The sequence below is a fragment of the Embiotoca jacksoni genome, unplaced genomic scaffold (assembly GCF_022577435.1).
Source record: "Embiotoca jacksoni isolate LCO1_2020_lvr unplaced genomic scaffold, fEmbJac1.0.p SCAF_18, whole genome shotgun sequence".
In the NCBI taxonomy this organism is placed as follows: domain Eukaryota; kingdom Metazoa; phylum Chordata; class Actinopteri; family Embiotocidae; genus Embiotoca; species Embiotoca jacksoni.
In genome coordinates this window covers 2,732,479-2,747,504 of record NW_027185318.1, presented here as the reverse complement: position 1 = coordinate 2,747,504, position 15,026 = coordinate 2,732,479, and the positions used below count along the sequence as shown (strand labels likewise).

The window sequence follows — 15,026 nt, the reverse complement described above, 5'->3', positions numbered from 1 at the left end:
GCTTTACTTCAAAATTGGGACAGGCTGATTTACCCTAAGCTGTTTCATATCCAAATGATACAATACTGGTTATAATTCCGATTAACTGCAAATGCAGTGATCCAACAATAAAAGAGCAAGGCAGCGTATCCCAAGTCACACAATCACAATGCAGTCATAGATGTGGTTTATGCTTTCCTGTAATGACTGGCCACAAGTCAAGAATGTGAACAACAGGGGTCAGCGGGGAGGTATAGAGCAGGGGTGGAGGAGATCCACACAGGCCTGAATTCCCACGAATCAACTTGGTGCAGTGACTATAAGGTGCTAGAATTTGAGTTGACCTGACAAGGCGGCTGTGTGCTGCTAATAAACTGATAAACTGAGATAAATGGAGCTGAATGGTAAATGCTCTCACTGCGCAGGAGTCACTAACAACATGAGCGTTTTTTGCAACCAGTCTGAAAAAGCTTGACAACGGTTGGATGTAATACTGTGGAATCTGGATATTCATGGTCCTCAGGAGATGCATTTTAATGACTGATGATCCTTGAACACCACCGACCATTAAATAAATGTTCAGTTGTCCTGACTATTCAAATATCCCCTTACTTATTTGATAGATTTACACTGAACACACCATTACAGCACCGTTATAAAATTCACATTGTAATTTTGCAAAAGTCTCCAGAACAATCAGTTGTTGGTAGTTTTTTTTAATTATATTTAGTAAGCCTACACATGTTGGTGGTCCCCTCTGTATGTGTTGTAATTTTCCATTTCATGTGGAGTAATATTTTGTAGCAGACTACTGAAGATGGTAAAAACTTAAATCTATGGCAATACAGGCCAATCACGATTGAACACAAGACTTGTGATGCACCGAAGTGTTATGTGTTCAAATTCAAGCAGGCAGGTCAAGACCTCTGACATCAGACTGCAAACAGCATCACAGAGTTTCTATGAAATATCTGTGTAATAGGTGACAGATTGCCTCCTTCGTGACCCTGAAATCACACCTGGGAACTAAAGAAGGCGAGAGAAGCGTTTCCATTTTGTGGGGTCTCAGTATGATGGACGCACCCCTACCGCTCTAATCCTGGTCACTAAAGAGCCTCGCCAATATCTACTTAAAGAGATATTATGCAGGAAATATTATGCAAAATCTCTTTGTCTCTGTGCCCTGTCTGCAGAGTGGAGTGTTGATCTCTGGCTTAGGGAAGGAGCGTAATCTTTTAACACCTATCTGTCAGATTTCTCTGTTGTTGTCAGATTTGACGTGCGATAGGAACTTTAGGCAGCTACTGTATTTATTATTTTCTAATACATAAGCAATAGTTCGAGGAGAATGGGAGCTAACTGGGTTGATCGTGCTTGTATATCTTTGAATATATTCACAGGAATGAGACAATAATCACCAAATGTACCATTCCATATAATATGGATTTTGAAGTGTGCTGTATGTATACTGGGGGTTCTCCTATAAGCTGCACATCCTGAAAGACCCTTACTAAGCAGATTACCTCGATAAATCTGTGTCAGGATACATTTCTGCATGTCTAGTCATGCAAAGAGAGACCGTGAGAATGCAGACACAAAACATGTTTACAGTAACAGATGCATCTCTGGACGCTGAGCCTCCTCAGCACACTGCTGACATCTGCTGCACCAGTCAAGGTACATGCATACCTGCAGAGACGTTTAGTTGCACGGTGCTTAAATGTGAAGCATCGAAGAGCAGATCTGTGATGATAAAGGAAGCTGTTACAGGAAGAGAATCTTTGGATGCAGAGATATTTAAAGACTGTTTCCTGTGTTGGACATTTACCTTGGATTGAGGAACAGCATTGTGACTCACAGCTGTCAGAGGTGTAGCATGGGAGTGGAGCTGGCAGCACGATGTGTGTTGTGGGGGGGTGGACCAGATGTTGTCCTCCTACCACGGGGGAATAAATTCTATCACTCACACCACAGGTGGTGGGAAAAGGGGGGAGAGAAAGGGAGAAGAGAACGAGTAAGTGAGAAACAACGGCAAACAGGAAGTAGAGACCTTACAACACAATGCTCGCGGAGTTTCCTGCAGGATCAGACAGATAAGGAAAAACACTTTGTTTAAAGCTGTATTTTCAGCCCCAAATGTTCCCCGCGCTCTGAAACCACATCTTACAATGCTCGTTACAATTCTCGTGCAGCACAGCTGTGATATTGTGGAGGAGAAAATGTATGTTGTTGTTTGCGAATTTTTTTTGGGGGGGGAAAGCAAAATTGAAAAGACAATATAACTGCAACAGCGAGTTAAATAACAGAGTAAGATCATATAATATCATCCGAACCATTGTTACAATAAAGACAATGTAGGTCTACTTGACCTTTGTTCGGGTCGAGGTCAGCAGACAGGCAACAAAACAAATATTGTGCGATGATGATTTAAAAGCTCGCGCGAATATATCTGCATCATTACACACACACTTCTCATCTGCATAAAACCCATCACAAATCCTTCAGCTGTGCAAACGACCCAGTACGAGACGTATTTTCATGTTTTACCACATCAGAAACACAAAGTTCACGAGGATGCCTGCAAAGCAGACTATTGAGAGCTAAAGATAGGAGCGTCATGATGAAAGAGTTGTGACTTTTAAGGAGATATTATGGACGGTAGTAGTCGTGGTTGTTGTGGTTGTGTCAGAGCAGCAGTAAGGATTTTATTTTCAGTACATATATTATATTTTTTGTGTGTATAAGAACTCAGTCACCCTGAAAAAAAAAAAGACAGGATGAACAATTGCACATGACGTCTCTGCTATAAACTGCAGCTGATGACAGTGAAACAATGACACCCCCCTCCACCTCCTCCTCCCACACACACACACACACACACACCCCACACACACACACACACACACACACCCCACACCCCACTTCCATCTGTGCCCTTTGCCCTTTACATGGAGAGTAAAGCAGGGTTGGACTGTATGCAGAAAATACAAAAATATTGAACATTAGCACAAATTGGAAACCGATGAAGGGATTAAGTAAATTAAACATTTACGTGATACCGAAGTTACCTATTATGTTAAAGGAGCCTGGATGTTGAACATTTTGCTGACAATTCATAAAATAATGAAAAAAGCTAAACATTATTGCCCCACTAGAAAATCAAAAAATACAGAATTTACAGTGAATTTTACATGTGAATGTTATTTTTGTGTTGAGTAGAAGTTGAATGCTTCATACAGCTCTTCTGTTTCACACAGCAAACATCGACGAACACAGAAGAACAGAAGAAATTCAAAACAGCGTCTCAATGAAGCACAAACTGGCCGCACATTTGCAGAGACCTGTACTGGAGCATCAGCCCCCTCTACTGACCTACAGCGGTATTACATCCAGTTTTTGCATTAATTTAGTGCAGCTCGGGACAGCGGAGTCTTCAGGATTTTATTTTATTTTTGTCAATCACCTTTACTTAACCTCATAATTTTATAGTAACAAGTATAAAAACGAATCATATCTGACAATATATGAGAGAGGGTCATCATTCTTCAGGCTATTTATATTGAAGCAGCAGGTCCATATAGGCCTACAGAAAACGCAGACTTTTTCTCAGAGCTTTTTCTGAGTGTTAATTTTACTTTAATAAACAAAAGGCTGGCACAGTAACGAAGTATATTCCCTAGTGTCAACGCTTTTTTCAGGTCAAATCACGTCACATTTAACAGTTAAGTCAGATCAGACTTGGTGGGAGTGACTATGTAAATCTGTGTCAACGTGTTCAGACGGGATCATTCATCTGATTGGGCGTCTTTGTTCTTTCAAATTGAGATGGCCTTCTTCCTTTATTGGCACCAACAGGCCCCAAGGGGAGAAGACCTCTCTTACAGTAATGCGGCACTCCTGTGTGGGCTTTTACACTTCTCAGATAATGGAGTAATAATCTAAGCAAAGATGGCACAGGCCTGTCAGAGACGTGAGAAAGCGAACAGACTGAGGGGAGAAGTGAGCTGCATGCTGGTTGGTGATGGAGCAGTGGGGAAGACCAGCATGGTCATCAGCTACATCTTCAACGGATACAACAGCGACTACAGGCAAACAGCATTTGATGTTTTCACTGGTAAGTGAAGTTTTTTAAAAATATTTTTTTATTTTAAGGTCAGCTGTTTAAACTCAGCAAAAAAAAAAAAAAAAAAAATAAGCAGGTGTTTATTTCTATCTTCTAGGTTTGGTTCACGTGAATGGAGTTCCAACTCGCATCAAACTAATAGACACCGCTGGACAGGTAAACATCACACATCGCTTTATTATTTTTGAACGGAAATAGTGAGTCGTTTGGTTCCTTATTTGTCGTTATTTGATCTGTCAGGAGGAGTTTGGCCATCTTCGCTCTCTGTGCTACGCCCATGTGGACGTCTTCATCCTCTGCTTCAGCCTCGTCAACCCCGTCTCCTTCCACAATATCGCCTCCAAATGGATCCCGCAGATCCGTGCCGGCAACCCGACCTCTCCCATCATCCTTGTTGGTACTCAGTCGGACCTTCGCCACAATGTGGACGTCCTCATCCGTCTGGACCGGCGGGGGGGCAGACCGGTGGCCTTCAGCCAGGCCAGAAGGCTCGCCCGCGGGATCAGAGCTCACGACTACATGGAGTGTTCGGCTCTGACGCAACGCAACCTCAAAGACGTGTTCGACTGTGCCGTGTTCGCTGCCATTAAGCACAAGCACAGCGGCGCTAAATCCAAAGAGCTCGGCCTGCTCAAACGTTTGAAGTCTCTTTGCGATCGTGGCTGGAGCAAAATCTTCAGATTCATCTGAGATCTTTAAGAGTGGAGTGAGCACACTCAGCACAATGTGCATGTGCACTAAACGAGCAGGACTTTGAACCCTTCGTTGACACCCGTCTAAGGTCTTCATTCACCGACTTCATAGAGCTACATGTTTTGCCCTGTATCCCTTTAGTCTCTTTAGTTTTGTTTATTGCTGTTGTTCATATTTATGTGTTGTTTTTTTTCTACATTTGTACGTTTTGTAATAAATGCGCTCCTGCGTGAGGCAAATTTTAACAGCCAGTTTTGGTTTTGCTTCAATCGCTAGAATTTGAAAAACATCCAACCTGAAGATTCTTCTTCTTCAGTGAAGAAATGGAGGGAAAACAAAACAAAGTGGCATTTGGGACAAATGGTCACCCGCTGACACTTTGAAGTGCTATTTTACAAGACAAAAGACATTTAAACCCATCCTGTGTTTGAGAGCTGATGGAGGGGAACGTTCCCAGCAATCACTTTTACAGCACCCACACATACCCCAGTAAAGTCAAACAATAGATTTTTAATTACAGTGATTAAGGTTTGCCCAAATTATTGTCATTTAATAAGAAACTGGAACATAATTTCTTTTAGGCCAATTCATTAAATATATTTAGAGCTTTTTTTTTTTTTTACATAATCATCTTACACCAATACAATAGATTATATTAATTAGTGCTAATATTTTAGATTTATCTGTAGGCTTACATCATAGATGAAAATGAAAACACTCAAGAAATGAAAATGATTTAAACTATGAGGAGCAAATGTGGTTGTTGGAAATTCAAACAATACAACAAACAAATGATTTTTTATTTTTTTTTATTTTAAATTTCATTATTTTTTTAAAACAGAAATGTTAAGTTTTAATCAGCGATTGTTCAAAAGCTGAAGTATTATATATTTTTTTAATTTTTTTTTTTTTTTTTAACGTGACCTGGACTACAAACATGGCGGCCTCGTCTTTAAAGCGGAACTCCGTTTCCCGTCGTGCCCCGCGCGTCACCCTCCTCTGACCCTGTGACTGAAAATAAGCTGATCAGCTGATCTGACAACAACACAACGCAGCTCGGGAGATCTGCTCGGGAGGTGAAGAACAAAACAATGACACCGCTCGCAGGGACTCAAACACACTAACATCCTTTAAAAGACTTTAAAAAAAGAGAATCGCGCGGATTTCACCTCCCAGTTTAAAGTCAAACAGGTTTTTTTTTAAATCTTCCGACATCGACTGGTTGTTGTTGTTGTTGTTTGTTGCAGCTCAGCTGACAGACTGAAGGGCTAGCTACCCGTTTGGACGGCGATTAACTGTTGAGGTGTTGTTGTTGTTGTTTGTTTTTTTGCTGGCTCGTTAATTTACTGCTTTTTGTTGTTGTTGTGTGTGTATTTTTGGAGGAAGTTAAAAACTGTCCGTCGAAGCGAGATGAAGTAAATTCCTGCTTCGAGGACAAATCGTCTCCCGAGCTGTTGAGGGACAGTTTGCTAGCTAGCCTGCTGTTAGCGTTCAACATTTTGCACATTGGTTTGTATTTATTTTTCTCTTCCAGTTCATTAATCTCTGTCGGTTCTGGCGACCTGCACATAACATCTGGATGATCTCGAAGTTCTCTCACTACATGCATTTCATTGGACGCTGCAGCTAGATGCTAACTGTTGGTGTTTAAAAAAAAAAAAAAAAAAAGACATCAAGCGCAGCTGTTTCTTACTTCATTGCACTAAATAACATTAAATTAAACCGTTTTTAAGTATTTTAATTCGAACCAATCGGATTAAATTGTTCGGTTGCACCACCGGCACTGTTGCCATGCAGCTGTCTTAAGTTGAATTCATTGCATTGAGTCATTTCAGGTTTCCGTGTCCCTGCATGCTGTGTGCATTATTCACTAGTTGGAAATAAAGCTGGTGCTGCTGTCAAAGCTCTTCCAACAAGTCTGTGTTCAAGTTCACCTGGTGAGAAACGATGAGCGGGCATGGCTCGTCTTCAGAAAAGGGAGTCAATACCAGCCTGATATGTCAAGAGAGTTATTCCTGCGGTGGCTCTGAGGAGGCTGCGTTTGAGTGCGACGAATGCAAAAGCCTGCAGTGCGTTCGCTGTGACCTCGAGCTCCACAGCCAGGAGCGCCTGAAGAACCACGAGCGGGTCCAGATAGGTCCCGGGCACGTCCCCTGCTGTGACCACTGTAAAGGAGGTGACGGGGACAGCAGCAAACGCCACAGGTCCGCGGTCCGCTGCCAGAACTGCAAAGTCAATTTGTGCCAAGACTGTCAAAAACGCACCCACAGCGGAGGGAACAAGAAGAAACACCAGCTCACGCCGTATCCTCCGCCACCCAAACCGGCGGAGGTCCGCTCCGTCCTGACGTCCGTCCAGCCCGCTGTTCAAATAGTCGATGACGCCAAATCTCAGAGAGCCAAACTTCTGGAGAAGGTGTCCAGTTTTCTCCTGGTGGATGAGAATGAGGACATGCAGGTGAGTCGTGAGAGTTCAAAATAACAGCATTACTCTTATTTATTTATATATATATATATATATACATATGTATGTCATTAGAGTAACTGATTTTCAATTGTAAACTCTTTCCCAAAGATAAAAGATGAAGCTTCTTTCGTGAAGCGCCTCAGCTGCGACCCCGACCAGCTGCTGAAGGTGGTGTCCATCTTCGGTAACACGGGAGAGGGCAAATCTCACACCCTGAACCACACGTTCTTCACGGGCAGAGAAGTGTTCAAGACTTCTCCCACGCAGGAGTCGTGTACGGTCGGCGTGTGGGCGGCGTTCGACCCCCTGCGTAAAGTGGTGGTCATCGACACGGAGGGGCTCCTCGGGAACAGCTCCAAGCAGGGCCAGAGAACCCGGCTCTTGCTGAAAGTGCTCGCCATCTCCGACCTCATCATCTACCGCACCCACGCTGACCGTCTCCACGACGATCTCTTCAAGTTCCTCGGCGACGCCTCGGACGCCTACTTGAAGCATTTCACCAAGGAGCTGAAGGCCACGACGGCCCGCTGCGGCCTGGATGTGCCGCTCTCCACTTTGGGCCCCGCGGTGGTCATCTTCCATGAAACGGTCCACACTACGTTGTTGGGTTCAGGTAAAACATCTCCGTTGACACACATTAGACAATTAAATCCTTGAAACAGAACAGCACGTTGTGACTTTTATTGCAGTAAGTACAGTTCTGCATCAGAAGAGGTGTGCCTTTGAAGTTAATTATGGGTTACACAATACAAATAATTACAGGTGTGGTAAATATTAGTTTGTCATCTTTGTCTCTGCAGGCAGCAATAAGCATTCCTACTTTTTGAGAAATGTCAACACACTGCTTTTTAAACTACGAGCAAAAAACTACAATTGAAGTCCAAATTCACACATTTTGTATATTTCCATCCAGTTTCTACTGCTGATGCTTTTTATTCCTCTCAACCATTTTCAGTGCTTTTAAACAGTATGATTTTGATTTGTTCTCCAAAATCTGGTTTCTTTTCTTTGTGCTACAGTATAAAAACCAACCTGCAAAGACTTGCAGTTTGCGCGAGTCATATACACCCTCTTAGTGAGTGCATTGGATTCTGGGTAAACGGTACACTTAATTTTTGGTGAACGTGATAATGAGGGAACTAAAAGCCTCGGGACAACAAATGTAATTCCAATGAGTGAGCTACATGTGTTTGCTCATTGGTTTATTAGGCGTCCAGTTTTGACCATTGTTTTAACAATTACGTCGACAAATGCTGATGTTTTATCCGTGGCAGTCGACGGTAACCGCTCCATCTCTGTCCTGTTTTAGATAAGTCGTCTGAGTCGGTAGATCGGCTGCTGTTGGAGCGCTTCAGGAAGCTGTCCCGTTTCCCAGAGGCCTTCAGTTCTGTCCAGTACTGGGGCACACAGACTCTCAGTCCCCCCACTGACTTCCGTGGCCTGCAGAACAAACTGGAGCAGCTCCTGGATAACAACGCCACCCGCTCCCCGCGCACTCCTCTGGTCATCTTCAAAGCCCTGCAGGTGAGGCCGCGTGAAGTTCAAAAACCAGCCGGCTCCCGTCGACTACGAACTGAACCAATCGCACCCATTTCGGATTACTGTATTTGAACCTGCAGCTGCAGTTTTAGTTGTAATATGTGCTGATGCTTGATTTCCCTGCAGGCGTTGAGTGAGCGCTTCAACGGGGAGATTGTAGGCGAGCTGGTCGCACACAGCTGCTTCTTTCCTGATGAGTACTTCACCTGCTCCTGCCTGTGCCTCAGTTGTGGGTCAGTAGTTCTTGTATTTTTTTTATATTTTTTTTTAATCATTTCTCTTTTAAACTCTTTTAGACTTTTTCTACTGTTTAACATCCTCATTGTATTTACCTCAGCTCTGGCTGCAAGAACAGCATGAACCACTTGGGAGAAGGAGTGCGCCACGAGGCGAAGCACCGCTGCCGCTATTCTCCTCAGTATGATAATCGCATCTATACCTGTAAGGTAAGCGTTGGTGGCTCAGCTTTCTCTTTTTAACCGTGACACTGCAATTATTCTCATCGCCGATGAGCTTAAAGTTGAAATCATTATGTGATGCGCCGCCTTTAGGCTTGCTATGAAGGGGGAAAGGAAATGATAGTTGTCCCGAAGACCTCAGCTTCCTCAGACTCTCCTTGGATGGGCCTTGCCAAATACGCCTGGTCTGGGTGAGTAGCAGGGGAGTGTCCCACTGGGTCACCCGTAACCAGGCTTGGGTTAGGCTTATGTTACCTTTATACAGACTAATTTTACCTCTGGTGTTCCAGACACTTGACCTCATAACCACATTTTCTGTTTTCATGTCCCACAGCAACTCCTGCATTAACATTTGTATTGTCACAGAGGCTGAGCTGTGTGTTTTTCTTTTCCATGCGTGTTCAGGTACGTCATTGAATGTCCTAACTGTGGAGTGATCTATCGGAGCCGTCAGTATTGGTACGGGAACCAGGATCCTGTGGATACAGTTGTCCGCACTGAGATCCAGCATGTTTGGCCAGGGGTAAGTGAAACAACCTTATATCCTTGTTTCATGTAGACCTGGAGTTACAGCTGAAGATAACCATTAACCGCTCCATGTCTGTAATTATATCCACCTGGAAGGATGTCTAAAGATGACCATTAACGTCGTGTTTTTTGCAGTCGGATGGCTTTCTAAAGGACAATAGTAACGCTGCACAGCGGCTCCTGGATGGAGTCAACCTGGTGGCCCAGTCTGTGTCAGAGCTCAGTGTCAAACCTGCCAAGGCCGTCACTTCTTGGCTGACAGATCAGATCGCCCCGGCCTACTGGAAACCCAACTCCCTCATCTTGGTGAGTGACACACGCAGCCCCACCCTCTGGCCCCCGCTACCAACTGCCAAGTCAACACTTTCGTGTGCAGAGGGATGTTTACTGTCTGTGGTGTCGTGCGCCTTATTACGCAATCTGTTTGCAGGTCACAAGATAAAACGTAGATAGATGCTGTTTGTCTCCCCTTCCCCTCAGCTCTTGGTCAATAACAACACGTGCCTTGCCGTGTTTTTCTCTTGTACTAGGGGTGCTATAAGTGTCACACAGTCTTCCAGGATAATGACACCAAGCACCACTGCCGTGCCTGCGGGGAGGGCTTCTGCGATGGCTGCTCTTCCAAAGCTGCACCGGTCCCTGAGAGAGGCTGGGGTCTCGCCCCTGTCAGAGTTTGTGACATCTGCTTCGAACAGAGAGCTTCATATGCAGGTACACGCTCTTCTCAATCATTTCAGATGACCTCTGCTGGAGCTCTTTCTACGTCATGCTGCTACTTGCTATTTAGGTGAGCTTAAGTATGTTTTTTTTCTTTCCTTTGTGCAGAAATAGTTGAGGCGGAGCTCGAGGAGGAGGAAGGTGGAACTCTCGCCAGGAAGGTTGGAGAAGCAGTCACCAACACCATAGGAGTCGTGGTCACTGCCATTGACATCCCATTAGGTGAGTGTTTACAAAACAAACCCAAAGAGGCCTCTTATGTAACAGGAACAAATGACCCAGTAAATGTGAGCGCATGGAAACGATGCCCTCTGGTGGAAGAGGCACATCGTGCTTCATTTACAGAAAGGAAGTCGTATTTCTACTTTTTACTTCTTGCAGATGTTATGCCGGAGTTTAGCCAGCAGAGCTTCCCTTATATGGATTATGGGAAGCCCTAATGGACTCGGTGTAAGAGCTTGTAGTGTTACCAAAAGCTCACGGGTCTCTAAATCAATCAAATGCCGCAGATCAAGAAAACAGTTGAGCTTCTAAACGACTAATATGCTGGAAAAATAGATTCCGAAGGAACTTTATGAAGTTTTGTCTGTTTATGTAGAAATTGCATTTGTCTGTAACTTGTCAGTCTTGCCAACAAAAAGTATTTATAAGCTTAAAAATTGAAATCCTCCCACACACACTGGCCACAGAAGCTAAAACTGCCTTGTACAATCTCTTCAGGACAAGTTTGTAAAAACACGCTCTGCTATCTAATGTCTAACTTTCACATCATGAACCAACTGGTTAGTCTTTTGACTTCTGCTATGAACTCACCTTCTCACATGACATGCATCTGTTAAAATAGCTGTTTGATTATGCACTTCCACAGTGCACTTTGGTCCAGCCTTTATGAGAAGATCATTTTTATGATAAGTTTCTGTCAAGATTATATAAATGTGATTTCGACAGAAAGAAAAACGCAACGAAAAACAGCTCTGCTGCGGGGAAAGAAACTGTCAAATGTGAGCAAGATAAAATCTGCCCTCTCTCAAATAAAGACCACGAACATGATTTCTTCATCAGAGTGGGAACATTTGACACTAATTTCTTTAAACCACAGCATAAGTTGATTATGTATATATTTTAAGGAACTACATAAGCGTGTTGTTGGCCTATATTTGCTGGTAATGGGCATAGATACATGTTTTTGATCACTTGATAGCCTGCTGTTGTGTGTCCATATCTTTGACCAGCCCAAAATTACCTCAGTGCGAGGTCTGCTCCAATCACAACAAAAATAGCTCACTTACTTCCAAGTCCAAATTTGGTTTCCATGTTTCCATGGTAACCCGAAGCAAAGACAACTAAGGGACTTCATTTTACGTGGAGTTACGGTGCGCTTGAGACCGTAGTGAGGAAAAATGAGCACAGGCAAAATGAATGCAAATAAATTTAGGTACTGCAGCATAAAATTGTTTAATCAACAGGGATCGGCGGGATAATGGAGGAGGCTGAGTGTGTGTGGATGTACTGTGAATCTCAATTCTAGGAATAGTTGGGGAATTGTCATTTTAGGGCGTGTGATGTGCTGAACTGTCTTGGCTGGGAGCGGTTGCCAGTCAACCAGCAGAGGAACTTAATGAAGTCATCATTTCCAGCCAATAAAAAAATCTGGGACATTACCACCCTGATGCAAAAATCTGTCAATTTCACACTCAAGTTTTTGTATGAAATAATACAAAATATATATATTTTTAAATACCCGAGGTTCTTGTAGGCAGAATATTCCACCTTCAGACAGAGAGGCAGCCTGTTTCCTCCTGTTTTCAGGGTAAATTTAAACAGCTTTAGAGACGTGTCAGTGTGCATCATGTACGTGTACGTGTGGTGTCCGTCTCTCCTCCAGGCCTGGTGAAAGACGCAGCTCGTCCTGCCTACTGGGTGCCTGACCAGGACATCCTGTCCTGCCACAACTGCCAACGTGAGTTCACTGCCAAGCTGTCCAAGCACCACTGCCGCGCCTGCGGCCAAGGGGTGTGTGACGAGTGCTCCCCGGAGCGCCGACCGGTCCCGTCCCGTGGCTGGGACCACCCTGTGCGCGTGTGCACCAGCTGCACCCAGAAACCCGGAGAACTTTAACGGGGATGGCTTTCCTATCCGCAGAGCACCAGAGAGAACCGCTCACTCACTCAGCTCGCAGTCTGTCACTGCTAAAGTATACCTCTGATACTCGAAGGGTTCTGTCTGTTATCTGTGGACAGGAAACATTTAGGAAAATGTAGGACATTTAGCTGATTTGGGATTTCGGAGTTCCTGTGGCCTTTGTAGATCAGCCAGAATATGTGAGTCACTGAGTGTGAAGGCTGCATCTCCACTCGGTTTATTCACAGAGTGAATATTTTGATTCTTATTGACACAAATCCCTAATTTTACGTTAAATAAGGCTATTGAGCTATTTTTCTACTATGAGAAAATATATTAAAGAAAAAAAAAAAGATCATTTAAAGAATAATAGTTAGTTAAGAAGGCTGGTGGTTGGTGTGATTAGTTTCGAGCTCTTCTTCTTATTGAGCATCTCTGATGTCCTAAGTGTAATGGCTAAGAGATATTTTATATCCCTGCAGGTTCCATTGCATGCATGTATTGCAACATTTTAGTTTTTGCACTAAGCCTTTTTCAGCTGTTATAGGCTGTTGCTTACGATGGCCAAAAGCCAGATATCCAGGTACCGAAGTGGGCTGTCTCGAGCCGAGTTGAAATCTACCATGGTAGTTCTAGATTGTGGATATCTGGTGTGCCAAAAATCATTCAGGTCACTGTGTCCGTGCTGGTATAATGTTTATATTTTATCATGTAATTTGTGGTTGTATGAAGACCTAGAATATCTTAGAGGAGTCTACATCTAAAACGTTGAAAATTATTTATGTATTGACGATAAAAAAAAAAAGAAGAAAAAAAGAAAATCATATTAACACTCTGACATGCATGACAGTCTGAGAGATCCATGGCCTTTTAATTGTTCAGAGGATGGACTCTGAAGAAACCTCACTTATCTCCTTTACCAAGTGGCATTTTAGTGTATTCATGTTACAAAATGTATGTATTTCATGTTCACATTTGTTTTCTTGACACCTTGATTTGAATTTTTTTTTTTTCTAAGTACTTATAGTAACAGCCTGCATAGGTGTATGGATATTGTCTTTTAGGACTGAAGAATATCCTAATTGGTCCTCAAACCAGTTTTACGTATTACTTTCACGGCTGCAGGTGTCTGCCGGCACAATAAGGACTCCTGAGAAAGCACAACATGAGTTTTGTTCGGCTCCTCACGGCTTGTTTTCCTGTTACTTTACATCCGTTATTTAAAGCTATTGTATATTTTCTTTTGCCGATTTTTGTTTGACATTAGTTACTGTATGGATAACTATTTACTTTGTTGTGACAGTATGTGAACCGCCCTTTTCTCTCCATCTTGTTTATGTTTTTGTCTTTCAGCATTACACCGAAATACTAAGACTCAAATGTGGCAACGATGACATGCTGAACCATATTTAGTGACTGACAGCTTTAACTTGACTAGTTTTGTGTTATTGAGTAACGAGACCATTATATGTGGATATCATGCAAAGCACAAGGTGATGCCTTTTAGACGTATGCTTGTATTTTATTGTTAAAAACAAGAAAATAAAAAAAGGGGGGGGGGGGCTTTGTCGATTGTAAGCTTTGTAGATAAAGTTAATTCTCCCTCTGCTCCTAACGTGGAACTTTTTGGTTCTGATGTCTGATGAGAAGCTATTGTGTCTGCCTTGTCTCAAAATAGATTTATCTGTCTGAATGTTTCATCACACACCTTCTTCTGAGGTGATAATAATTTCACTTGAAAACCTAGAAAATGCATCATGTCAGATGACTTTTACTGGAGTTCATTCCCCTACATATTTGTGCATTGTGTTTTCTTCAAATAACCGCATTGGTTGAGACGTACAATTCATCCAGTCATTTTTCAGTTTCATCGGATGCAACTGTCGTCACTCCTCACCTGCAGACTACAAAACAAGCAGGAATGACTGATGTGTTTTAAACTGTTGGAAACTAACTTGAAGAACTGGTGGACGATTTGCATAAGATTAAAATTGTATCAGCTCCTGTCTGTCAAATCATAATCTGGGACTGCCTCCATGTCTTTCATGTGTGTGTGTGTGTGTGTGTGTGTGTGTGTGTGTGCGTGTTTGTGTGTGTGTGTGTGTGTGCGCGGGTGTTTGTGTGTTTTAAAATCTCCTTGTGTCAAACCACTCACTGTACTGTATGTGGGAGGAATAGATCGTGTGCACGCTTGTGTTGTTATGAGCTTGCTTCCCTTCCTCTCCAACACTGCAGCTTCAGATAAAGTGAGGGAAAATGATTTGCTCGGTTCTTATTGATGATGATAAATGATTTATAATTATTTTAATAAATAATGAAACACAAGCTTTCCATGTTGATATTCTGTGCCATTTACACTGCATGGGCTCAGTACGCCCTAAGGGGAAAATTGCACTTGATAT

At 43.0% G+C, this 15,026-nt stretch overlaps 2 protein-coding genes across 2 annotated transcripts; both read left to right on the top strand.

The window, feature by feature from the left end:
* The first annotated feature begins 3,927 nt into the window (after window positions 1-3,927).
* Window positions 3,928-4,796, top strand: LOC138199654 (rho-related GTP-binding protein RhoV-like). Its single transcript, XM_069151792.1, has 3 exons — window positions 3,928-4,093; window positions 4,200-4,258; window positions 4,343-4,796. Exons 1-3 carry the CDS (start codon window positions 3,928-3,930, stop codon window positions 4,790-4,792), a joined length of 675 nt encoding a protein of 224 aa, XP_069007893.1. The 3' UTR covers window positions 4,793-4,796.
* Window positions 4,797-5,840: 1,044 nt separating this feature from the next.
* LOC138199828 (zinc finger FYVE domain-containing protein 1-like) lies at window positions 5,841-14,949 on the top strand. Its single transcript, XM_069152060.1, has 11 exons — window positions 5,841-7,252; window positions 7,370-7,874; window positions 8,571-8,785; window positions 8,927-9,033; window positions 9,138-9,246; window positions 9,352-9,449; window positions 9,664-9,781; window positions 9,922-10,092; window positions 10,317-10,497; window positions 10,612-10,725; window positions 12,389-14,949. The coding sequence occupies exons 1-11, from the start codon at window positions 6,743-6,745 to the stop codon at window positions 12,619-12,621; spliced, it is 2,361 nt and encodes a 786-aa protein (XP_069008161.1). The 5' UTR covers window positions 5,841-6,742; the 3' UTR covers window positions 12,622-14,949.
* Window positions 14,950-15,026: the final 77 nt, after the last annotated feature.

What these genes read in the sequence shown, in the direction of transcription:
- LOC138199654 (XM_069151792.1), top strand. Translation starts at nt 3,928, where the DNA reads ATGGCACAGGCCTGTCAGAGACGTGAGAAAGCGAACAGACTGAGGGGA. An exon ending in AGCATTTGATGTTTTCACTG is followed by an intron (nt 4,094 to 4,199) that starts GTAAGTGAAGTT and finishes TCTATCTTCTAG; the next exon opens with GTTTGGTTCACGTGAATGGA. An exon ending in TAATAGACACCGCTGGACAG is followed by an intron (nt 4,259 to 4,342) that starts GTAAACATCACA and finishes TTGATCTGTCAG; the next exon opens with GAGGAGTTTGGCCATCTTCG.
- LOC138199828 (XM_069152060.1), top strand. Translation starts at nt 6,743, where the DNA reads ATGAGCGGGCATGGCTCGTCTTCAGAAAAGGGAGTCAATACCAGCCTG. An exon ending in ATCGCATCTATACCTGTAAG is followed by an intron (nt 9,247 to 9,351) that starts GTAAGCGTTGGT and finishes CGCCGCCTTTAG; the next exon opens with GCTTGCTATGAAGGGGGAAA. An exon ending in ACAGAGAGCTTCATATGCAG is followed by an intron (nt 10,498 to 10,611) that starts GTACACGCTCTT and finishes TCCTTTGTGCAG; the next exon opens with AAATAGTTGAGGCGGAGCTC.